This window comes from Protopterus annectens, chromosome 5.part0 (genome assembly GCF_019279795.1).
Source record: "Protopterus annectens isolate FY-2018-M chromosome 5.part0, PAN1.0, whole genome shotgun sequence".
NCBI lineage: Eukaryota > Metazoa > Chordata > Ceratodontiformes > Protopteridae > Protopterus > Protopterus annectens.
In genome coordinates, this window is record NC_056735.1 from 1,171,747,820 (window position 1) to 1,171,774,331 (window position 26,512).

Genomic DNA, 26,512 nt, shown 5'->3' on the forward strand with positions numbered 1-26,512 from the left:
CCTACACCTTATGTAGGGAGTGTACATGTGATGTACAGCACCTATAACTACTAAAGGCTTTGGTACACTGGACAGACATTGGGCTCTCCTCAGGAGAAGATCCCTTTGGTAAAGAATACTGCAACAGTGATATGGAAGGGCATCTTGTGGATATGAAGAAAGAGTCTGGGTCAGATCCATTGGTGCCATGGAGGCATTAACTCTGAAAGCAAAGAATGAACTGAAGCCAATGAAGGCCTTGGGGTCAGGGGAAAAAAGAGGAGGGGAATCTGTCCAACACTTTTTTGATTCCCTTTCCTTAGGTCTCAGTTTTTCTTTCTCCCTTTCTTTTTCTCTCACTTTGTCCTTTTCTTTTTCTTTTGGTTTCTTGCCTGGTGCTCTATTACTCTCCTTTTTATCAGGGTTTTTGCTAGGAAAGGAGGAAGGAGAAGACAATAGAGGGGTAGGAAAGCAAGCAACATACCGTCAAAACCACTTTGGCCCTACTGTCTGCTAGTGTCGTAGCACCAAATTCCAAACAGGCCTTACACTCTTTATGAAGGAGAGCAACACCTAAATAAAATAACTGACCTGGGTGGTAGCTTCTGCCAGAACCTTAGGCACATTTTAAAACCAGAGGATTTGTCCATGACTGAATAAACTCACAACAACCAATAAGTCTAATATTAAAAACCTAAAAATCAGAGAGGCCTGCAGAATCTCTAATAACATTGTAAAGAACACTGTATAACACTATAAATTACCAACACCATATAGCAGGCCTAAATACTAAAACACACTAAAACAAACTAAGAAAGGTCTAGAAATACAAATGCCAATGGGCTAGTTAGACAAAGGCAGAAAATATCACTGCAGAGAGCACAATTAGATGAAACACTGCAAAATTTCACCGTCTACACTAAACTAGTTTTAAAACAATTATGAAAAAAATGAACAAAAGGACTATAAATGTCATTACACTTAGTTGAGAGCTGAAGAGACAAGTCAGGCAATTGAAAGCAACAGAACAGATCTAGGGAGAATTAAGCTTGCAGGGTATTATGGAAGAGGAGATGAAGCTTCAAAGCTGAACGTCGGGTAAAGCCGGCATCAGATCTGAAGAACCCATGGGTTGAGACAGATAGAAAAAAATACAATACTGGATCCCTGTTTACCATTCTTTTGGAAGGATTGGTTCTAAGGATCCTTGAGCCTGCAAGCCTTTCATGTCCCCCTGAACTGTCCGAGAAATGAGGGAACACCTAAAAGCCTTGGAAGGGATACAAATCGCAGCACAGCCTATACCTGGTCCTTATACTTGAAGCACCCATTTGTCTTGGGTGATATTTGCCACTGTTCTAAGAAGAGGGGAAAGCTTGCCTCTTGGCTTTTTGCAATGGACGGGGTTGGTCTTATGGGGGGTTGTGGACAGGGAGGCTAAGACTAAGTCATAGGTGCTTCCTGCTGGAACCCTGGGCATGGGGACTGTCACCTTCCCTGCCTTTTTGGTTACTTCTCTCTCACTCCTCCGGTTCTTCTGCTCCTTTGTCTTGATTGTACAGCTGGAAAAGACCAAGATTTAGTAGGAAAATTCCTACGAAACTTTGGGAGTTGTACCTGGAGAAAGTTCTTTACAGTTTGCAGGTACTTACCTCTCCTCCACTTTTTAAATACACTCTGTGCTTTGAGTCCAACTAGAAAATCCATATTCATCATGTGCATCAAAGATTTCAGAGCAGCTGTCCTACTGGATGTTTTCCAAAATATAGCCACAAATTCAGGAGTATTCAGTAACATGAAGAAAAGAGTTGAAGAGTTCCATCAGCTCCTTCTGGAGAGCTTTGCCCTCCAACTCTTCCAGCTTCCATTTCATTTAGTCCTGGAGGGATTCCTGAAAATTAACATCATATGTAAATTTCATAAACTGGTAGTTCAAAGCTCTCATGGCCAGGGTAGCTGACATGTTAACTTTCTTGACAAAACTGTTTAGGGTTGTCTCCTCTTTGTCTTTAGGCAGTGAATTTTTAGAGGTGCTGCCACTAACTCCCTTGGGATATGAGGAAACCATCTCAGGATCCATCAGAGAGTTTCTAAAGAGATGTCTATATGTATCCAAGACACTATGAAAACAGACATGCATCCTGGTGGCAGGAGACTGGCAGTCAGGCTGCAAGGATGTGTCCTGAACATGACAATCCAGAACCTCTAAAACTGGAGGAATAGCCAGAGGTTTGTGCTCAGGAAGCCTCAGCAATTCTCTCATTTTTTTTATTAGACTGAGGGTAATCCTGAGCCTCCTAATGGAAAGACTCCCCAAAATAAAAGTCTTCAGGTGGTGACACTAGAGCAAGATTTTCATCTAACTCAGAGTTGGCATAAGACCATGAAGAAATTTGGTCAACATATGCCTACTCATCTGAAAATGAATCACAGGAACCAGAAGACACCTGTGGAGAAAGATCTCACGTCTTTTTTTGCAGCAGCTGTTTCTGGAGGAGGGGTCCTCAGTTAACCTGACTAGGTCTGAAAGGTAGGCCTGAAGCAGCTGAGACCAGGAAGGCCTAGGTTGGGGCAAGCTACCAGCAGCCTCTTTGTGCTTGGTCTTGGGCCTCGTCTTTGGTGTGGTGTCAGCTGTCTCGGCACAGGCAGCAGTAGGGCAACTGTGGTCTGTAATCAGTCTGCTGAAGTGGTCTGTGACATGGGGCAAACCACCCTCCCCCATCAGTAAGGCTAGCACAGGAGTCAGAAGCCAGAGTCTGCACAGTGAAAATGGACCCATCTGATGGCCTAAGGACTTTAGCATGAGTGAACATTGAGGAGATCACCAGCATGGCAGACTAAATATGGGTCTCATCACACACGGTCACTGGAGAGGATTGCGAATGCATCTCTCCCCTTCGACAACAACAAACCTGGGTGGACTATCAGACACCAATAAGCTGTAGTCTGGCAACCTGTCTTTGGAAGCTTCTCCTTCCTATTTCAAGGGAGTTCCGGTTCAACATGACCATCAGATACCACAGAATGCTATGGGCACGGATACCGGTTTTCCTTCTCTAAAAAACTTTTCAAGCAACTCAGCTCTACATATAATGGTCACAGAAGTAAAACAAAAACACTAGGGACAGCTAGGCAATGTGTGCTCCGGTTTCATGCAGAATAAACAGTATGTGTCACAGTCCCAAAGAAGTATCTGTTTCCCATACTCTAAGCAGACATTAGTTTTAGCAATGGACGTCTAAATAAGAAATGCAACACACTGGAATAAAAAAATCTATTACACAATGGGGTAGTTAGCTGTAGGTGCTCTACCTCTGATGATTCTCGTACTACAACATCCTGATGTCAGAGGCAAAGGCATCTATTGGGAGAGGGAAAAAATCTCTGGTATTCAGGCTGACTGAGGGCTTCCACAGCAGGAAATCCCAGAAGTTATAGCTGTAACAATGAAACACAATGAATATCTACAATTATCACATCACTGGTCATATCTGATAAACATTCGGTAACACTTACAATAAAGGTAAAACCCAACTTACCACACAACTCTAACGCAAACCTAATCCAGCTAATTGATGACCTGATGAAATTTATTTACTGTCCTCACCCTGATGACCTCATTTTGCATGCTTTCTCATTTATGGATAACTTCTATTCCCACCTCACAGCATGCAATGAGCAATCTGTCTCTATAAGCCATAAATATAATTTCAAATTCAGGAATAAACCCCTATAGTGAAACCCTAGTATAAACAAACTGTACAATAAGAGGAAGAAACACGTAGCCCATAAAAACAAACTTAATACCCCAGCATCTAGAAATAAGCTCAAAAAGTACTAAAAACTCAAACAAAATCAAATCATCCACAAGCAAGTATGAATTGAGAAATGCTACCTCTGTTAAGGAGAAAGCCAACTTGAGGGATATCAGAGACATTACTTTTTTAGGCAAGGTTCAAAGGACAAAACCACCACCGTAACAGATATTGGGAAAATCTGAAGGTAATGCTACTCAATGCTAGAAGTCTAAACCTCAAAATGCACTCTCTCGAGGCACTCCTAAAAATGGAGAACATCAATATCTGTGGAGTAACTGAGACTTGGTTCAAGGGTCCAGAGAGCACCCCTGCAATACCAGGCTATAACTCTTACCACACTTTTCGGCCACAAAACCAAGACCGAAACACTAAAGGTGGAGGAGTGTCCATATTCACCAAGGATATTTACACCTCCAGGCTAGTTGCCCAACACAATTCATCTGAAATTTTCCAGGTGCAACTAACACTAGGTAAGACTGCAATCCAAATTGTAGCTTGCTATAGATCCCCCACCATGCCCCAAGATTCTCACTACACCTTTCTAAACATATTGGAAAATATTAAGATACAACCAAACACCCTAATAGTGGGTGATTTCAACTACCCTGCCATTAACTGGGAAAGCTGCTCGGGTACCAACTCCTTTTCCCAACGGTTCTTGGAATTCATAAATTCCAATGCCCTGGATCAACTAATCCATTGTCCCACCAGGGGCTCCGATATCCTAGACCTGGTCATTACCAACATGGGAGATAGATGCTCCACACCAGTGGTCACCCCCTCATTGGTCAGGTCTGACCATAAGCAAATCACCCTTGACATCCACATCCCACCCCCACCCCAATAAGGAAACTTCCTTAAAAACTTCTCCAAAGCCAACTTCATGCTACTGAAGTCAGAAGTGACAAACATCATGACACCCATGCAGACGGGATCTGAAAGTTCGACTGCAGAATAATACACTAACGCACTGTACGAGCACATCCACTCCTGCATGAATCGTGCCTTCCCAAATAGAACCAAGATGCTCTCCTCCAAAAAAAGGAAGCCAATCTGGTGATCTCCTGCTATAAACAAACTGTACAACAGAAGGAAGAAACTGTTGCAGAAAAGAGGAAAATCCCAGGATGCAAAAAACTCCCTCACCAGCCTCAGTAAGAAGCTGAGATCCCTCATAAAATCCTCAAAAGCTAGTTACGAAAATAAAATTGCCAAAGACAACCAGAAGGCATTCTATAGTTATGTCAAGAATCTAAATGGCAATGCTCAGATCTGCTCTGAGCTTCAACAGAATGGCATTATATATACTGATCCCAAGGATATTGCCAATATCCTGGCAGATCGATTTAGTGCCAACTTCACCCCCCTCTCTCCCCCTAAAGGGCCCATCTCAATACCAAAAGATTGCAAATTCCGGTAATCACGGCCACACAGGTAGAAACCGCACTCTCCAAAGCTAAGAATACAACATCCATGGGACCAGATGACATCCCAGGCTGTGTACTACATGAACTACAAAATGAACTGGCACCTCACCCAAGTGTCATGTTTAATCATAGCCTCACCTCAGGCTTCGTGCCCACGGAATGGCGCGCACAGCTACAGTTATCCCACTCCACAAGGGGGGATCCACCTTGGATCCCGGGAACTACCATCCCATCAGTCTGACGAGCCTGATCTGCAAGGGCATAGAACGCATAAAACAAAGACATTGGCAACATTCAAACACTGGACCCCACCCAGTCTGGGTTTGCGATCTTGTCTCCTGAACCTGATTGACTTCTTCGACTCAGTCTCCAGAGATGTGGACGAGGGTAAGACGGTCCACACAGCCTATCTGGACCTCGCCAAGGCCTTTGACACCATCCCCCACTCTGGAATCATAGATAAACTTATTAGGCTGGGCATAAATCCCTATGTCATTCGATGGGTTACCAACTGGCTTACTGACGGAACCCAGACAGTAAAAGCAGCCGGCTCCAAATTCAGCTCCAGACAAGTGACAAGTGGAGTACCTCAGGGTTCAGTCCTGGGACCACTCTTGTTTGGCATCTACTTCTCTGAAGTACAGGCCAACACCAAGGGATTCTGGCTAACAAAGTTTGCAGATGACTGCAAACTGGGAGCCATTACTGAATCTCCAAATGATGTGGATATTCTATAAAAGGGCCTTACAGAAACAGATGCCTGGTACCAGAGTCATGGGCTCAAGCTTAATGCCAAGAAATGTACAGTTAACCCCTTTGGAAAAAAAAAAAAAACATGTACCCATGAATTACCACATAGGTGGCAGTACACTAAACATCGAAAGTGTGATGAGAGACTTAGGGACACAGGTGGACAGTGAGTGGTCTCACTTTCGATAACCACATCGCCACAATAGTCAGGAAATCCTCCTAAGTGGCACACCTCATCACTAAGGGCTTTTCATCCAGAAAAAAGGAGGTCACTGTCCCACTGTACTCATCCCTCATTAGACCCATTGTAGAATGCAATGCCCCGTTTGGTATTTACCTCACAAGACATCTGCAACAGCTGGAATGGCCACAGAAATACCTCACTAAAAGAATCACAGGCCTAAAGCAGACGCCATATGCTGACCGTCTAAAAAAACTCCAGCTATACTCTGTGGCATAACGTCTACTCAGAGGCAATCTCTGCTTAACATACAAGGCCATGTCAAACCCTGAGCTGTTGGACATGATCCACTTAATATAATCCCAATCCATCAGAGCCACACGCTCCAGGGATCTAAACCTTGTCATCACAATGAACAAAATATGCTGGAGGGATAGGTTCCTGACCCAGAGATTCGCCATACTCTGGAAGAGACTGCCCACACATGTCAAGCAGAGTGCCTCCTTGGCCCTCTTCAAAAGGAACCTTGATGACTGGATGGGAGATAGGAAATTCACCCCGGGGATCATGTCAGTTGCCCTGCTAGACAGGGGTCCAGAGAAGTAAATATTGTGGGAAGAAATATCCAGGGAATTGTTATGGCTAGGCTTGTCTAGGCCCTAGGGCCGATAGCTTAGTACCAACCTATGAACCTATGAAGGTAATGTCCAGCTATGCTCAGTGCTAATAAATAATAAAACTTACTTGCCCCCCCCCCCCCCGAGGACATAGCTAACATATTAGCATATTAGCAGGCAAATTCAACTTGAATTTATTACCTTATCTCCTCCAAAATATTAGCACACCCATACCACCCCTCTGATCACATCCAATCTGGTCCTGAGTACTCTCTCCAAGGTCAAAAATGCTAGCTCCGTAGGTTAGATAATGTTCCAGGCTGGCTTCATGTCAGCATCAGACATCGTCAGGTAAACTCACTACTATTACTACTCAATCACAGCCTCTCCATTGGATTTGCGCTAGAGGAATGAAGAACTGTTGCAATCATCCCACTCCACAAAGAGGAACTCACTACTGATCCAAGAAAATACAGATCTATAAGCCTTACCAACCTTATCTGCAAAGCAATGGAAAGCATCATTATGGAATTTATTAACAAGGATATAGGCAGTCTACAAACTCTGAACCCAAGCCAGTTTGTGTTCCTTAAAGGAAAATAATGCCTCCTGAACCAGGTGAGCTTCTTTGAACATGCCACTGATGTATTAGACTTTGGCAAATTGATTCAATCTACCTACCTGGACCTAGCCAAGGCCTTTGAGAACTCCCACATTCTGGTATTATTAACAAGCTAATCAAATTAAATGTAAATCCCATTACCCACTGGACTGCAAACTGACTAAATGACAGAGCCTAACCTCTCCTCAAAGAGAACAATTACCAGTGGTGTCCCCCCAGGTATTGATCCTAGGACCACTTCTCTCTGGTATTTACTTCTCTGATTTCAAGGCTGACATCAAGGAAGTGTGGCTGAGCAAGTTTGCAGATGACAGTAAACTTGGAGGAGTCATTAACTCTCCCATCCCACTTCCAAATACTTCACGAAGGACTAATACGTGCCAATGAGCAGTGCCTGAACCATGGCCTGCAACTAAATACCAAGAAATGCAGCACAGTATACTTATACAAAACTAGGCACCCATGCACCTGTCACATAGGTGACACTCCTTTGCATGTTGGCATAGCCATTAGAGACCTGGGTACTTTCAATGACAAAGAACAACCCCTTGATTACATGTACTCACTGCTGTTAGGAAATTGTTTTACCATGACAGACTAATTATCAGTTTTTATTTTATATATATATATATATATATATATATATATATATATACACACACACACACACACACACACACACACACACACACACACACACACACACACACACACACACACACACACGTTATCATCCCCCTCGAGGGTTCCCTCTTCAGGCCCATAACAGAGTACAATGGACTCTTTGGTAGGTACCTGCCTAAGAATATGACTCAGCTTGAGAGACTGTAGTGTTTTCTCACTAAGATAATCAAAGGCATTACTTCCTTGAGCTACCCAGACTGCCTTAAAGTGATGTTGCTCTTTTCTCTTTCCTACCAACTAATGAGAGGTGATCTCTGTCTACCCTACAAAGTCTTGAAGTATCTAGTCTTATAAAACCTCCTGCATATTCACAAAACTACCACCACCCACTTGAGAGATCTTAACTTCCACTGAAACATAAACAGCCTGTTATCAAGTTAGATATATACTAGAGATAATTCTTCTTTAGTGGAACATACTTCCTTTGGATGTACAGCAGAGTAGCTCCCTGACCGTCTAAGCTTACTTGATTGAAGGATGGGCAATTGTAACTACACCCTGGGTACAGCCCCTCAAAAACCTCATTAAACGGTGGTCAAAACTAGGTATAAATTAGTCAAGTCACTGAGTATCTGTGATTTGTGGTATTGCTGCTAAGCTACTAATGATCCTCTGGATCAACAGCCTAGTATTGACCTATCAACTTTGACAGAGGAATAAAAAAAAAGATACATTTAATTTATCAGGGAATCATCATCTTGGTCGATGATTTGGATTATCCTGTCTTCAATTCCATCAGTATTTTTTTCTCTTAGAAGCTGAAGAGCTTATGGCACATGTGGTTTTTGCCAGTGTAAGTTGTGACAAGTATCACAGTAAAACAATGCATTTAACACCCAGTCTGATGGTTCAGCCCACTACTAAGCAAGCACACTTCATGCAGTCAACAAAACGATGATGATTTGACATCTAGACTGTTACAAGTAATATTCAAATAAACATTAGTCCAACCTTAATGGGAACTCTTAACAGACGCTGCTGGAACAATGGGCTTCTCAAGCACACGGGGAACAAACAGGAGCATATTTAGAAGCCATTAAGGTGGGTCACCTCATACAGTAAGAATGCATCTGTTGGATTTATTAACTGTGACCCTATCAGGAGGGTCCTTAAATGCGCTGAAACCCAGGCACTAAATCTTCCAGGAGGGAAGGAGCTGTAGAACAGCTGAAACCACAACATAATCAGAAGGCTGAGTCCTGAATTACCAAGCACCAAATAAAGGCTTACACACTACTGTTCTGTTCAAAAACACAAATGAAATGCTACCTGTTTAAATATAAGCAAATGCATGTGATTAACTTTTCCTCCCTTTTAAATAAATCATTTTAACCCCCTCTTGTATTAATTTGCTGTTTGAACTTTCAGTAATACTTGTTTTTGTGTGTGTGTGTGTGTGTGTGTGTGTGTGTATATATATATATATATATATATATATATATATATATATATATATATATATATATATACACACACACACACACACACACACACACACACACACACACACACATATATATATATCTATGGATCCACTTTGTAATTTCGAAATTCCATAATCCCAACGTTCTAAATACCAACGCTCAGAACTTCGAGATTGTGGAATCTCAAAATTTAAAAACAATACATCAACAAACGCATTTTTGCAGGGAGGCAAGCCCCCCTGCACCTCCCACACCCCCTGCAACTTAAAAATACCAAGTCAGAGATCACACTACAGTGAAGAGAACGGTAATGTTCCCTTTCCACACTGTACGGCGATCTCCATTGACAGGTTTTCAGATTCCACAATCTCGAGATTTTGAGCATTGGTATTTAGAACATCGGGATTGAGGAATTTAGAAATTACAAAGTGGACTCATACAGATATATATATATATATATATATATATATATATATATATATATATATATCTCTATCTTTCTATATATCAACACTTCTACATAATTTTGTGAGGTCTCCTCACCATACATGCTACCTGAATCAATGCAGTTTCAAAATCAAGCAGTCCTGTACCGGGGTTTACATGCAGTCCTTCTATACAAGCAATAATCTGTGTTTCAAACTACCTCTAGGTGCGGAGTACCAATATTTTTCAGTATATCAGAGTAGTGCTATTTACTCTGTGCATGCACATATTTGTTACTGCTTTTTAAGTATACAGACTACACTTGCCACAAGTGTTACTACTGCATAGTTTATTCTGTCTGTCTTTTTTTATATTGAATGTTCTTTTTTTATTTTAATTTTGTTTTGTGATTTGTCAGAGCCTTTCTCCTCAGGCTTCCATTGAAAATGGGATTCAGCCCTGTTGGACAACCAAGTAATGAAAAATATACAACAATAACTATGGGCAGAGAAGTATTAATATTTACCGTGTCATCAAAGCCAGCAATATAAGCCCAGTGTCCCGGGAAAGGGTCATGATTCTCATGCATGCCAGGGACTGATGGAAGAGTTGGAATCATCACAGACTGCAGAGGAATAAGGATTTGGCTGAAGGACGGTTCTTCAACAAGTTTTTTCAGCACTTTGAAGTGAACACTCATGCTTAGAGTTGTGCTACTACTGTCCACCTACAAGAAAGAATAAGTTCTATAAAAATGAGCTTATTGACAGTCATGCACTACAAATGACATTTAGAAGTATTTTACAAAAAAAAATGTTTTACCGGAAATACTTTTTTATTGCAATCAACATTAATTTAAACATCAACAAACTTAGCTCAGAAATAATTACCAAACAAAGAATCCCTTCTGTCTCTGGTCATTCTCATCCCCTCCTTTAGGTGGGGTGTGTGAGGGGTGTAAAGGGTCTATGTGCTCAGGGTTATCCCCCCTTCAGGAAGGATGCCTTATTTTTGCTTCCTGAACAAGGGTTTTCTCTTCTGAGTCCTGAGAGGTGACAGGATCAGCACGATGAGCTGGAGGCTACTGGAAAGGATTCTGGTTTTGCCTGGGTGGGAGTAGTTCTTCAGTGTTGGGATGGTACTTGAATCTTCTTTAAGTGGGTCACTGTAGGTGTTTGTGATGTTCATACTGAATTTTGATGAGTCAAATCCTGTCTCTGGTACCTGTTTAGAGGAAGGCTCGAAGGTCAACATCAAATGGTCAGTAAGGGGCTGTTTTCATACACTTCTGGTGGACCTTCTCCTCTACAAGACTGTTTTTTTTTTGTTATTCAACAAATGCCTCTTCTACAGGGGCTCATGGTCCAGTACTCTTGGAGATGGTCTAAGGGTAATTTCATTTTCTGTTGTCTCCACCTCTTTTGAAACATTTGGTATTCAGATTGGTTGAAGATAATGCGGTGGCTACAGGTTATTTACTTTAGGCTGTAAAACAGATACAGGAAACTAGATGACATGATGTGCATTTGAGAATTCTGATGGAGACTAAAGACAAACTTTATATTATATATGATATACGTACCATAACACTTTGACTTTTGGTTCTAGTAAATGTGTTGCAGTAATGACTATAATGACCACAGAAACATTTTCACAACAGTTAGGTAAATATGTATTAGCCAAGCACTGACTGTAGGTTAATGCTACATAAAAGGAAGTAGCTTGGAGAGCTAAAATAAGGAAGCTCATTCCTCAACAGAAAGTTTGAGAAGGATGAGCTGATGTTTCCCTAGAAGACCCTAAAGGTGTGGGGTATGGAATCCCATTCGGGGCTTACTTGTGGATTATACGTGGGAGAAACATCTGAAATACAGATTTGGGATTGACACATGGTTGAGGACTACAGCTTGGGACCTTTAAAGGCAGCCTATTCTTTGAGTGGCTGTGAGAGGCTATACTGATGTTTGTATTCAATGTTGCAGTACTAATTCTGGGGACTTCCTGCCATGCAGAATGCCATGACTGAGTCGTAGCAGATGGGATGATTTATGACAGATGTCTGGCTGTCAGGGTATAGGAAAGGCATCTGTTGGCACCATCTTCAGTTCTTTCTAGCTTTACAGTCAAATGCACTTCACATTCTAACAAACATGGGGGATGCTGCTTCTTCCTGTGGATTAACTCCTCTCCTTTAGTATTAAAACTATCCTAGAACCCCCATCAAACTCCAAACCTGTTAAGAACATTGCAAAGGCCAATTACCTCAAACTAAGTGACAGCTTAATAAACTTCCAAGCCCCTCCAAACCTAGATGACACTAAGGCCTCCTCTGAGCTGTACACAAAAGCACTGTACAATCATATTTATAGATGCAGACAGGAGGCAGTACCTCTCAGAGTCAAACTTTTGATTACTGGCAAAAATAAACCACCCTTGTGGACTCCGAACATAAATAGGCTATTCAACAAAAGGAAAAAAAAATCCTCTCCAAAGCCAAAAAGGAATAGAAAAAAAACCAGTGCAAAACGACACAACAGTCTAAAACAAATCGGAGAGCTTATCAAATCTGCCAAAGTAAACTAAGAGGTAAAGATAGCCTCCTAAGTGAAAGATAACCATAAGGCTTTTTTAAATTATGTCCATAACCTCAGGGCAAACTCTCAGCAATGTGCAGTTAATCATGAATGGCAACATTTACACCCAGCCTGAAACTACAGCAAACTTGCTAGCTGACAAGTTCAGTTCAAAGTTCTCCTCCATCACCTCCTACAACACCCAAAGTAATACCGGCAATAATCCCCTTACTGGTCATTACAAGAGAAAAGGACCTTACTGCGCTCGTTAAAGCCAAAAACACAGCCTCCATGGTTCCTGACAACATTCCATGATGCTTCTTAAATAGCTTAAAACAGAATCTATCAAGGTCACTAGAAACCCTCTTTAACTGCAGCCTCTTGTTGGGCTTTGTCCCAGAGGAATGGAGGGCTGCAGCAGTTGTCTCTCTGCACAACGGGAGCCCATCAACTGACCCAGGGAACTACAAACCCAAAAGCTTGACCATTCCTATCTGCAAGGAAATGGAGAGAATTATCATGGACCTGATCAATAATGACATAAGAAGTCTCCAAACACTGGACCAGACCCAATTTGGCTTTGTCAAAGGGAGGTCTTGCCTGCTCAATCAAGTCACCAGGGCCTTGGATGAGTGTAAAATGGTACAAACTGCTTACCTAGACCTGGCCAACGCTTTCAACACAATCTCTCACTCAGGGATCATAGATAAACTTAGTGAGTTAGGCATAAACCCCTACATTGTCAAATGGATAGCAAACTGGCTCACTGACAGGACACATGTCCAGACAGCTAAATCCACTTCCAGTAAGAAACCTGTTACTAGTGTTGCCCCACACAGCTCAGTGTTGGGACCCTCCTGTTTGATATATACTGCTCTGAAGTGAAGGCCAATGTTGGAAGCCTCTGGCTCAACAAGTTTGCTGATGACTATAAACTGGGAGCAATCAGTGAATTCCCAAATGACGTTGGCATCCTAAAAACAGGCCTAAAAATGACAAATGACTGGTGCTAAAACTATAGTCTGAGCCTAAATGCTTAAAAAATACATAATCATACCTTCTGTAAATTAGACATACCTGTAAATTATAATACTGATATGACACCCCAAAAGTAGACACAGTGGTTAGGGACATAGGAACACAGACAGCAACCTAAACATTGACCATCAAGTAGCTACAGTAGTGAGGAAATCTTTCTGTGGGGCTGAACTTATAAGTAAATACATGGCATCACAGATCAAAGGAAGTCATAGTGCCACTGTACTTGGCCCTCATCAGGCCCATAACAGAGTACAAGGCTCCCTTTTGCATATACCTAACTAGGCATTTACACCAACTGGAGTGACCCCAGAGGTTTTTCACTAAAAATATACAAAGTGTAAGGCACATATATTATGCAGACCCACTAAAGGCCCTAGCCCTTTACTCCATGTCATATTGTTTACTGAGAAGTGACTAATGCATTCTCTTATCCAGCAGTGATGAAAATGTTCCATATTCGCAAGAACAATTATACGAGAGTTGCGTGTTCCATGGAACTGAACCTATTTGTGACTCTAACAGAATGTGCTGGAGAGACAGATTTACGTATCAAAGACTACCTCTTCTATGGAATAAACTTCCCATCTTCATAAAACAAAGTCCATCCCCTCACTCTCTTCAAAAAGAATTTGGATAAATGGATGGGGAGCCATAAATTCGTTCCAGTGGTACTGCCTATATCCCCTATGGACAGAGGAAGTCTGTAAAATGACTCAGGGCTTCAACACCCAAAGACGCACTACCTTGACACCACCCTAGCACATACCTGGGGAATTAAGATATAACACTGTCATAGCATGGGTTATATTGGCTATCTTGTAAAGGGTCTTATGCCATTAGCCTAGTAATCATCTACGAACTAGTAAACATCTACGAACATTTATTTTATACACTTGCAGTGTATCAGTCCGCTAGTGTTGCCAGAGTTCCTCTGCTTCCAGACAGTTAAGTACCCCACTAGGGAAATTTCTACTCTAATCAATGGTCAAAAAAGTTAACGATTTGTCCTGTGGGAAGCAATTTCCACATAAAGATTTTCTCCTATTTTGCTTGTTTTGTTTAGGTCCTCAGTACAAAGTCTGTAACTGCTCTGACCGTGCGACATTCAATGCAAAAATACTTAAACGTTGGGCCAAGGTACTCGCTGCCCATATGGAATCCTAGTCTTCTTCAGTGGTGCTGGAACCTCTGCCTTCTGCAGGTTCTGCTACTGCTCCAATGACTGTTGGTAAGATCCCAAAAAAAGTGAAAAGATAAAAATAAATAAATAAACAAACAGGGATCCAGAAACCACAAAAAAGTGTCTGCTTCTACCTCACATACATATATATACATATATATATATATATATATATATATATATATATATATATATATATATATATATATATATATATATATATATATACATACATATATATATATATATATATATATATACATACACACACACACACACACACACACACGTCGACAGAGAACTTTTGTGAGCCATTTTTGCAGCCCCCAGGACCAGCAACTAGCAGGAAGGAATACTCTGGTGCATTCCCTTGGGAGGCTATCACAGCTCTTGGCCTTCCCACAGCTATCACCACCACTCATACGTCAGTCAGGACTGATGCTGCTATGCAGGCATCAGCTTCTAACGTCCGAGAAGTGGTTCCGCAAGGAGTACTCACCCTTGTGCTGACTTCAGATGTTCCTTCCGAAATTGGGCTCAGTAGACACCATCCCTCGGCAATGCTTGTAACTAAGAAATACACTATGATAGGGCAGGAAGGTAAAGAAGGGAAGAAATATCAGCAATGGTACTACAGCTACCCAAGTAGAAAGGTTACGAAAAGAGTAAGAGCGACTAACGCAAGAAACTCAAACATTAAAAGGGAGGAAGGGTGATACAGAAACTAATGTAGGAGCAAAAGATTTTGTAAATTGCACTCACAACTCACAATTAAACACTCTATAAGCTTGACAGAGTGGGATCTGTGTCTGAAGAGAAGTAGTGGCAAATGAGATCTGGGATATTACAACTTTCTGGGACATTATGGATAAAGGGAAAAACTTGAGAGTCGGATCTGAAAGTCACAGTAAATGCATCAGAGACAGACCTGAGGTCAAATTCAAGACCCATCTGTTGAAGAATGAATGAAAATGACATCAGATCAACCATTAAAACCTTAACGTACCCCCGCTGTGACCTTGCCTCCACCCTCGGCCCCAGGGCCGCAGGTCGAGATCTAGGACCTGGTTAAGACTGAACAGGAATTCATGGCCTTCACTAAAACCAGATAACCTTCGCAGACTTCTGAAGTCTCCCTGGCTCTGACCAAAAGGACTAGGGATATAGCCTTCCCAGATTAGGAAGATTCCTTATCCTCTTAAGATGAGGAAGAACTCAGCTACTCTAGTCACTTGCAACCCCAAACCTACTCTGATTCGGTCTCGGACGACACTCTCTCTTCCGTCTCCCCAGTCGAAGACCTTTCCTTCTGGGACATAAAATGAAAGAAGCCTTTAAATGGGAAAGTTAGCAGTTTTCCCATGCTCAGACATGCTACAGGGAACTACTAAGCTTACCATCCTTTCAGTCATTGGCTATTCCCTCCCCATACACATCATGCTAAATGATGTGCTTGAGGACATAGCCCTTCACCAGATTCCTTCCTACATGCTCTCAGAAAACCAAATAGGTTTTAGAGGATACTTGATAGGTTCATAGGTTCATACTAGGCTATCTGCCCAAGGGCATTTATAAGCCTAGCCCATAGTTATTTGGCTTTCGCCACCCCTTTAGTTTGAATAAAACTATGCCTATTATTTTGCTTTGTGATGCGCACAAACATCTCTTCAAAAATTCTAAAGCTGATCCCTCTGTAGTCTCTACTGAAGGTAACAAAGGGGTTCTCAAGGGGCCATCCTGGCACCCATCACCCAATGACAACTAGAGCAGACTCCTGGACAGGTCTGGCAAGAAAACATATACCTCTGCTATCCTTGCTATAACAGCATTATATTGTCAAATTCTTAAGATAAAGTATTTGGAATCACTTCAAGACAAAATGTTAACAAAACATGATTCCATGTCTGACTGAACTTCATACAAGAGAATGCACGATATTGCTAAAGAATCCTTACAGGTAAGCCAGGCACTCTTTGAAATGTGGTTATGACACCTTAGATGCTTCTTGCAGGGCAGTTGCCACAGGATCAGTTATACACAGATATGCTTGGCTAATAACTCAGCTGTTGTCAGACCACGTTAAAAGAGAGTTATTGGATACTTCACTGGACAGAGAGTTCCCATTTGGATCCCCAGCTGAACAAGTCTTTGAGAAACTACTCAAAAAAAAAAAAAGTTAAAACTGTTAAAGAATTTTACTTGTCCCAACCCTGAAATACAGTAGAAACTAACTCTCTAAGCTTTGGTCCTTCCACCCTAGAAAAGGCAAGGAGAGGCCCCCTGTGGAAAAAGAACAAGGCAATTAAGAAGATGGCAACCAGAACAGCCTCAGAGATAGAGTGCTGTTAAAAAGCACACCCAACACAGAGAACGTATGTGACTATTTACTACCTCTTCTTGCCCTCTTACCCCCTCCCTCCTAGACTCCTGGCAGACAGGTAGGAAGGCTTTCCCTCTTCTTAAAACAGTGGAAGACCATTACAAAGGATCAATGGATTCTGAGTGTTGTAAAAAAGGAATACTTTGACCAATTCAAGCAAATCCCCCCTCCTTTCTTTAGGCATGCCAAGACCTCCACAGGAGAAAGAAGACCTCTTGCCACCAATTATTCATAATTTGCTGAGGCAAGGGTCCATACAACTGGTTCCACCAGGTCAAGAGGGGACATTTTTTTATTTAAACACTATTACTGAACCCAAGAAAAGAAGGAACCTAGAGACCTCTTCTACATCTCATATGGCTAAACAAACTCCTTCATGTGCCAAAATTCAAGATGCTTAACTCTGCAAAAGCTTTTGGCCATGATTTTTCTGGATGCCTCCATATTTGCAATTGACCTAAAGGATGCCTACCCTTCATGCATCTACAGCTCTTACCCACAGAAAATGCTAATTGTTCGTAGTCTTATGTACCCACTTCCAGTTTTGTGCTCTACCATTTGGGCTCTCTACCGCCTCAACAGTGTTCACAAAATGCGCCTCCCCTAAACGCACATGCAGAATGCTGGGGATGCACATCTATCTCTACCCTAGACAACTGTCTCATCCAAGGAATGTCCACCTCAGAAACTTTAAATGCCCTCCACAAGTCCTGTTCCTGGGAGGTATGATAGACTTCATCCAACAAAAGGCATTGCTGCCTCAGGACAAGACAGCCTTCCTCACATAGTACTTCAACCACTTGCTTACAAAACAATTTATCTTGGCCAGAGAGTTCTTAAGAATCCTAAGGTACATGGCTTCACGTATCCTAATCATCCCTTTAGCAAAGCTATACATGAGGACGATCCAATGGTTTCTCAAAAATGTCTGGTAACAATGCTCTCAGACCCTAGACCTAGAAACCCCTTTTCCTTTGCTCCAATGCTTGAAGGAGCAGTTTCTATGGTGGATATCCACCATACAATACAGGTCCATCACTACAGACAGCTATGACATGGCTTGGGGAGCCCACCTAGGTCCATTGAGGATTCAGGGCATTTGGGCCCCAAAATAGAGACAGTCGCACATCGGTCTGAAGGAAATGCTAGTTTGTTTTTTTTTGTCCATGAAAGCTTTCTGACAGCATTTGAGTCAGGAACCCTGCAAATTTGGACAGACAATACCACAACCATGTGATACATACAAAAACAAACAAGGGGGGACCTTGTCTTACCCCTTGTGCAGCCTTACTAGACAGATTTGGATGATGGCTCAGGACTTCGGGATCACTCTTACTGCATCACACAGAGCAGGTCACAGGAATATTCTGGTAGATTCACTGAGCTGGGACTTACTACACCCAAGTGAGTGGGCGTTGAAAAGGAAAGTGTTCCTAGATCTCACTACGCTGTGGGAAATCCCATCTACAGATTTCTTTGCCTCGCCACAGAATAAACGACTTCTGAAATTCTGCTCCAGAACCCAACAGGAAGAAGCCTGGAAGATGAGCACTTTCTCCTTCACATGGAGCCAGAAATTCCTAAATGCTATTACCCTTGATTCCAAGGGTACCCACCAAGACCAGGACAGACAGACAGACTCAGCATGATTCTGGTAGCCCCCTTCTGGAACAGACAGCACTGGTTCCTTATACTTCTCACCCTCACCGAGGGGAGGTTTTGCATGCTCCCAAACGACACAGACTTCTCAGCGAAATCAGGGGATTGGTTTTCCACCTCAACCTGACATCTCTCTCTCTAGCTGTCTGGAGGGTTGGGCCATGACACCCACCTTGATGCCTTATCCTAAGGAGGTTTTATCTATTCTTAAGCAGTCAAGAAAGCCAAACACCAGGAAATCATACATGGCAAAATGGAAAAGATTCTCCATATGGTGTCTTAGGCAACAGACTGTTCCAGCTCAGGCAGACATTCAGTCAATATTTATCTACCCATCTCACCTGTTTGAACAAGGTCTTTCTTTCTCCAGCATAAAGGTTTATGCTTTGGCAATTTCAGCTTGCTTACAGACTACTTCACCACTTTTCTGTCACCTGCACATGAAATTGTTTCTGAGAGGGGTGATACATTTAAGACCTCCCAGGAGGGACCCTATTCCTGCATGAGACTTAAACTGTGTTTTGGAAAAGCTAACCCTACCACCCTTTGAACTGGCTGCCTCTGCTCCCCTCAAGTTGCTGACCTGGAAGAGCACCTTTCTTATAACTGTCAGCTCAGCTAGAACAGTCGATGAACTGCAGGCTCTCATGAGTATGGAACCCTTCACCGTCTTCCACAAAGACAGGGTAATCCCCAGAACTAACACTTTATTTATGCCCAATGTGGTTTTTGAACTCAGTCTTAACCAGGTTATCCATCTGCCAATTTTCTTCCCAAGTCCACAAAACAAGGCAGAACAAATCTTATTCTTCACAGAGGGAAAACAGGGCAGGCTTGTCTCAAAGCAAATAATCTCAAAATAGATTGCAAACAGTATTAGGTTCTGTTAGAAACACCATGGGAAGCCTCTGGCTGGCTGCATTACAGCCCACTCCACCCAGCAAGGGGCAAAGTACAGTTTTGTACCTACCATAAATGTAGATGTCCGAACTGGATAGCATCTGCAGTCATAACAACTGGGTTGTCCTTGCCCCAGATGCAGTAGCCCTTGAAGGCTAAAATTTGGATAGATGCCAATGTTTCCAAAAAGAAGAGTAAAAACAAAAAATAAGCATACATGTATATATACAAACAAATACATAATAAGACTCCCCCCAGCTAGCTATTAGGAGGGGGAGGGCCCTAGGAGTACCACAGAGGGGAGGGAAGGGAGGTTTGACTGCACTGCAGATGCTATCAGTTTGGGACATCTACATTATGGTAGGTACAAAACTGTACTATGTCCTTCATGGATGCATCTGCAGTCATAACAATTGTAGAATGAGGTTTTTTGTTCTGTGGAATTGGTAATGGTGGAATATGTTTTCCAAATCGTCCATTTATTGTCTGTTTGTTTGAGATTTTTCCTTCCCTTCCTGTTGCATAGGCTACAAAAAAAGTCAGTCTTTCTGCTATTTTTTTTTTTTCAAAGTAGTTTTCGTATATGTAGTATTATATCAGTAGTGGTATGCAGTATTCTTTCTCAGTATTTTTGTGGGGTTCTGTTGAAGGGTTTGGGGAAAGGTGTTTAGGTGGATTGCCTGGTTTAAAGACACCTGGATACCACCTTAGGCATAAATTATGGATTAGTCTCTTGGACACTCTATCTTGGTGGGAAGATGGAAAGGTTTGCACCGCATTGGGCCAAACCCTCCTTGCTTCTGATTGCTGAAGTAATTGCCAGTCCAGCAGTGATTTTCCATGACAGGTGTTGTGCTGCTGTTCTGCTTCAAGGGGGTGTGTGTGTGTCAACTTTTAAAAGTTTAAAAGTTTAAGTCCCAAGCTGGTAAATGGTGGTTTTGGTTTTTTTCTTGATTCCTCTCTGAGGAACCTGAGCAGCAAAGAAAAAGGAAAAAAACAGGTGGATCAAGCTGTATTTCTGCTGCTGAGCTGATGCATGTATCTTGATGGAGGAGTAGGACAGGCCTGAATGAAAAATGACAAACCTTTTCATTTTTTTCCATAGTTCCTTTCTGTTGAAGGGTCTTAGCTTCAAGAATAATGTCTTTAACTTTGGGGGGAAAGTTCTGGATTAGCTGCTGCTATGTGATGTTCATGCAGTCAGTTGCAACGTTTTTTAGGTTTGGATGTATGATGCTGTAGTTGTTCTGAGTTAACATCAATGTTTGTTGTACCACATGACTGTGGTGTTGTCTGTCCTTATCATCAACTGGCCCTCTTGGAAAATGGTTTTGAACTTTGGATTGCCAGTTTTACTGCCAGCATTTCTTTTAGGTTGATGTGCAGGTGAAAGTTGATCTGTGTCCCACAATCTTGCACGCATTTGTAAAGCAAAGCATGCTGTGGATATTATTTCTGTTTCTGTTTTTCTGTTGTGTTGTGTTGGTCTTAAATTACCAAATACCACTGTTATTTGTAGTATGTAGTCTGGCAAATGGACCAAGATTATGCCCATGATGCCATAGCCCTGCAGTACTTTTCTTGCTTTTAACTTGTGTTCTGTCTTTTGTTTGTTTTTTACCAAGTAGTAAAGGGGAGTTTTTTTTTTTTTTTTTTTTCTCAGGAATGAATGCCATTTGTTTTACTGTGTCCACCAAAATGTCTTGTTTTGGTTTTGTTTGGATGGTATCTTGCCTTGACTTTGTAAATTGTATGTGTATCCCAGTGCTTGTAGCAAGTAAATTGTAAACAAATCTGTTGTCAGCTTGCTTTTTTTCCCTTGTAGCGCAGGCAGTCGTCAGGTATGGGTAAATTTGAATTCCCTTGATAAGCCAGGCAATGCTGAGAATTGATAGTAGTGCTCTGATCCTGCAAGAAATCTGAAGGTATCTTCTGCAGATTATCTCCTTGAGATCTAGAGTCCAGGGCCCAAAACTCTTTGCCCAGCATGGGAAGAGCATTGGGGGTCCCAGCTTGGGGGGACAGGTGGACAGATTGGGACATTTGAATTTTGGACAGGTCGAGAATTGTCTCCAACCTTTTTTTAACCTTTGTTCCCTTGGTAGAACCTTTCTTCTCACCCTGTCCTTCAGCTGTTTCCCACTCTCTCCTTCATCTGTTGTTGCTCACTGTTCATTATCTGTTGTAGTGCCTCTGTTTTTTGTTTTTTGATTAGATTTTGCATTCCTCTTTTTTTTGTGTAAAAAGTGTGGGAGTGAAACCCGGTTGGTTTGTAAAATCCACTTGTCTTTGTCTTTGTTATGTTGTGTCTTTTCTTAACTTTTAAATAAAGGTTAACTTTTTTGCTAGGATCTGCTATTTGTTCCCTGGATTTCGGTTTGGGTTAAGTCACTGTGGTTGTGCTGATGTGTGTGGTGTGGTTGTGTCTGTGCCTCTGTTGTTACCTTGCCACTATATGTCCTCTGTGGCACCTCCTCCTCTGGATTTTCTGCCCTCTCTGGGCTATCTATTCCTGCCCCTTTGAAATTTTGAGTCAGGGAAAGGACCAATTTTTGGCAGGCCAGTTCCTGCTAAACCTGGGGGTTGAACTGCAAGAAGAAAACTTTAACCCGTTTGACAGATTTTGCCTTTTCTTCCATTTTCTTTCATAACCTGCTGGGCAGGTGTACCAAACAAACTTGTCTTATCCATAGTGCATCATAGCACATTTTTTGCTACTTGCTAACCTGTTGTATGTTATTTACCATTTACATATTGTATTTATTCTTATCAAGAGATTCATCAGTGGTTTTTTTTAACTTAACTGATCAAGCATAAACTCTTGGTATTGTATGAAACTGAAACTGACAGTTTAAAGCTAGCTGAGGAGAGTAGCTGAAGTGTAGACCTTTTACCCCATCTGTCTAATGACCCTGATATATTTTTTCGGGGTCTGCAAGTGGGGCCTTGTAAGGGTGTGAGTATTTGGGCACCTGTAAAAAATCTGTCTGGTTTGGCAGGGAGATCCTCTAATAAAATGAAATTAAATCTTCTGCCAAAGTAAGCATTTGAGAACTAGAAGAGGGCCTGGTTGGGGGAGACATGGTCAGTGGCAACCAAGGGATACCAACGAAAAAGGATAAGAGGATTGAGGTGAGGCCGAAGGTGGTAGCAGGGGAGCAGAATGCAGAGTAGAGTTCAGCTCATTTTCGATCAGTTTTTTCGGTTTCGCCGAGACCGAAAACCGGGTTGCTTAACCATGGTTTATGCCGAAAGCGAAACGCGCCAGTGTCGATCTTTATCTGTGTCTTTTTTTATCTTTTTGGTTTTGGGGAGGGATCCGGCGGTAATGTCAAAATCAGAAAAAAAAAAAAAAACTGAGAACCACTCCGACCCAAGCCTAGCGTTGTCCTGGTTAGAAGAACAGCACAGACAGGGCTGCTGCTGTCGTGGGCTGGGCTAAACAAGGCAGACAATAAGTGGAAATCTCTTTTATGAGGTATTTGTTTCACAGGTTAAACAATTATTAACTTTTCACTGAAGGGCTGCCTGACGACAGGACAACCCAGTTGTTATGACTGCAGATGCATCCATGAAGGACATCTACCATGGCCTTCCTCAAAGGAGTGACCACTAAAACAATCCTATAGGCAGCCACCTGGAGTTCTGTTCACACCTTTACAAAACATTACAGCTTAGGTCAGGCATAAAGTTACAGGGCAGGGTTTGCCTCTGCCATCCTACAGAATATTACTTCCTAAAAACATGTACTTCATCTCCTCCCCTGTCAGAGCAGTTTTAGAATCTTCCCCAAAGATTAGTACTGCAACACTGAGTACGAATAACACAGTACAGTTGTGACCTACTTACCATTACTGTACATGTTTGACTAGATTGATGATAAAGTACACATTTCCTCCCTCCTACCCCTCATCTCCTTCTGGTTCTTCTTTTTGCCAGTTTGGCTCATCCTAACCTTCTCCCTTGGTTTTTCCCTTTAGCATTTACTACCAAGATCAGATAGCCAGGGAGGTTGTGTTGTCCTTGGACATCAAACTGCTTTCCCAGCTTAATAAGACCCGAAGATGGTGCAGATGCCTTTCTTATACCCAGACGTCCAGAAGTCTGTCAAAAAAATGTCCAATGGCTGGGATGATGCTAAGCCTCTGGAAATCAGGCTAGACATGGCTTCTGCACATCCAAAAGTCCCAAGGATTAGTATTGCAACACTGATCTACTTGACCGTCTACAGTTATAGTAAGTGGGACACAACTATACTATATAGACGAAAAGAAAAAAAATACAAGTGCTGTTCTGTTTTCTTTTTCTTTTTTTCAAGCCAAGTGGGCTATTTCAATTTAAATGTAGATTTGCGAAATGCAAACCTGTTTTGTAAAAGTCCTGCCCCTGGTATCATCTTGAACATTACAATGGTGGAAAATGAAGGCAGTTGGCCAAAGGCTTGCCATTCTACCGACCTTTTTTAGTATCTCTGCTGCAAAGTGTAAATCATATTTTATTTATTAACCCCCTTTACCACTACAACTGCTGTCTTCCTGGTATGGTTTCATGGTGTCCCAAAGACTACTGAAATCCCAGGTAAGGACTGATCAAAAGTTGGTGCAACTACAGGAACAGCTAGTTGTGCTGACAAGTGTAGCTGCCACCCCAAGACTCTTGGTTCTACCACTGGAAGTCAGTGAATTCTGCTTTGTGGATTTTGAGCTCTTTGCCAACAGAGAACTGGAACTGAGCAGACTAGGCAAAAATCATGTCATTCCACTTAACATGAGAGATAGTGAGAAAAAAAAAAAAATAAGACCGGTTCAGCGCAAACGTCACCCCCTGTCTCCCCCAAAGGCTCTTTCGACATCCACGATACTTGTCCCACACCTCACATCTCTGTAGATCAAGTGTTAAAGTCCCTATCCAAAGCAAAGAACACAGCTTCCATGTGACCTGATAATATCCGAAGCTGTAATCTGCACGATCTCCAGCAAGAACTGGCTTCGCCACTGAGCACCCCAACCACAGCCTAAGTACTGGCTTCATTCTAGCAGAGTGGAGAACTGCTATTGTCATCCCCTTGCACAAGGGTGGTGCCACTATTGACCCTGGAAACTATTGCCCCATTAGCTTGATAAGTCTGATTTGTAAAGCCAAGGAGCGTATTATCATGGATCTCATTAACAAGGACATAGGCAATCTCCAAGCAATTGACCCCACCCAGTTCGAATTCGTGAAGGGCAGATCTCGCCTGTTGAACCTGGTCGACTTCTTTGAGACTGTCACCAAGGCACTGGATGAGGGAAAGTCAGTGTATACAGCTTACCTTGACCTGGCCAAGGCCTTTGACACAATCCCCCACTCGAGCATCATCGAAAAGCTAACACAACTTGGCGTAAATCCCTACCTCATCAGGTGGGTGGCCAACTGACTCACCGACAGGAACCTCACAGTCAAAATAGGCACCTCCACCACTGACAGCAGACCTGTCACTAGTGGATTTCCTCAGGTATCTGTTCTGGGACCCCTACTGTTTGGCATCTACTTCTCAGAGGTCCAAGCAAAAACAAAAGGCCTGTAGCTGACCAAGTTTGTGGATGACTGTAAGTTGGGTGCTGTCACTGAATCCCCAAATAATGTTAACATACTGCAAGAGGGACTCACAGCAACTAATGTCAGGTGCCAAAGTTATGGCCTCAAGTTAAATGAAAAAAAAAAGTATTATCATACCCTCCAGCAAAAACACAGCTCCTACTGATTACCACATAAATGGCAACTCCCTAAGCACACAACTTGTGATGAGAGACATGGGCACTCAGGTTAATAACGACCTCAAATTCGACCATCATGTAACGGCAGTGGTCAGAAAAGCCTTTTACTTGGTTCATCTCATAAGTAAAGGGATTGCATCCAGAAAAAATAAGGTTATTACCTCTCTATACTCCTTCCTCATTAGGCCAATAATTGAGTATAACGCCCCATTTGGCATGTACCTCTCCAAACATCTGCATCAACTGGAAAGGCCACTAAAATATCTCACAAACAGAATCCATGGCCTTTAACACCTGTCATATGTGGACAGGCTCAAATCACTATCACTCTATTCAGTATCATAGAGACTGCTCAGGGGTGATTTGTGTCTCACCTACAAGGCAATCTTCGACCCTGCCCTACTAGAGATGTAAGTCTAACTGTAAGTCTAACTCCTCACACATTAACTGCTTGAAAGGACTGAATCTAATATGCAACATCAACAACACCTGCTGGAGAGACAGTTTCGTCTCCCAGAGGCTGCCCCATCTCTGGAAAAGATTTCCCATACATGTCAAACAGAGCACCTCACTGACCCTCTTCAAGCGCAACCTTGATGAGTGGATGGGAAACCAAAAATATGTCCCAGGGGCCCCACCTTTGTCCCTCAATGACAGGCGTGACAGGTGTTAACTGAGGTTTCTTTTTGGGTATAGGTTCATAGGTAGGTACTTGGCTAACTGCCTGAGGGCATTCATAAGCCTAGCCAAAATGTGTCAGCTTTTTCCACCCCATTGATTCATTAACTGTCCCTCTGTGGAGCATAGCCAATGGGGGGATCCCTGGGGTGTATCTACTGCTCCCCACCCACTCTTCAAGGTTTCTCTTGAAGAGTGTTAGTGAGGGGCTCTGTATAATGTAATTAGGGATGTTGTTCCAAAGTATGGGAAGTGTCTGTGACAGGAATCTGTCCCTCCAACATCTTCCAGTTATTGTTGTGGCAAGGTTCAGCTCACTACAGCATGTGGCTCACAGTGACATGGATACCTATAGGTGGAGCATATCCATTAAGCCTAAGTTCGACATGGCTTTGTTAGCCAGCAGAGATTATCACT

The 26,512-nt window shown here is 42.3% G+C and overlaps 1 protein-coding gene across 1 annotated transcript in view; it reads right to left on the bottom strand.

Annotated features, from left to right (window-relative positions):
* The window catches only part of ATR (ATR serine/threonine kinase), a 1,835,177-nt gene that overhangs the window by 317,075 nt on the left and 1,491,590 nt on the right, over positions 1-26,512 (bottom strand). The window contains exon 40 of the mRNA XM_044071973.1: positions 10,455-10,655. Coding sequence (XP_043927908.1) covers positions 10,455-10,655 — 201 coding nt within the window. The remainder of the gene's footprint in view (positions 1-10,454; positions 10,656-26,512) is intronic.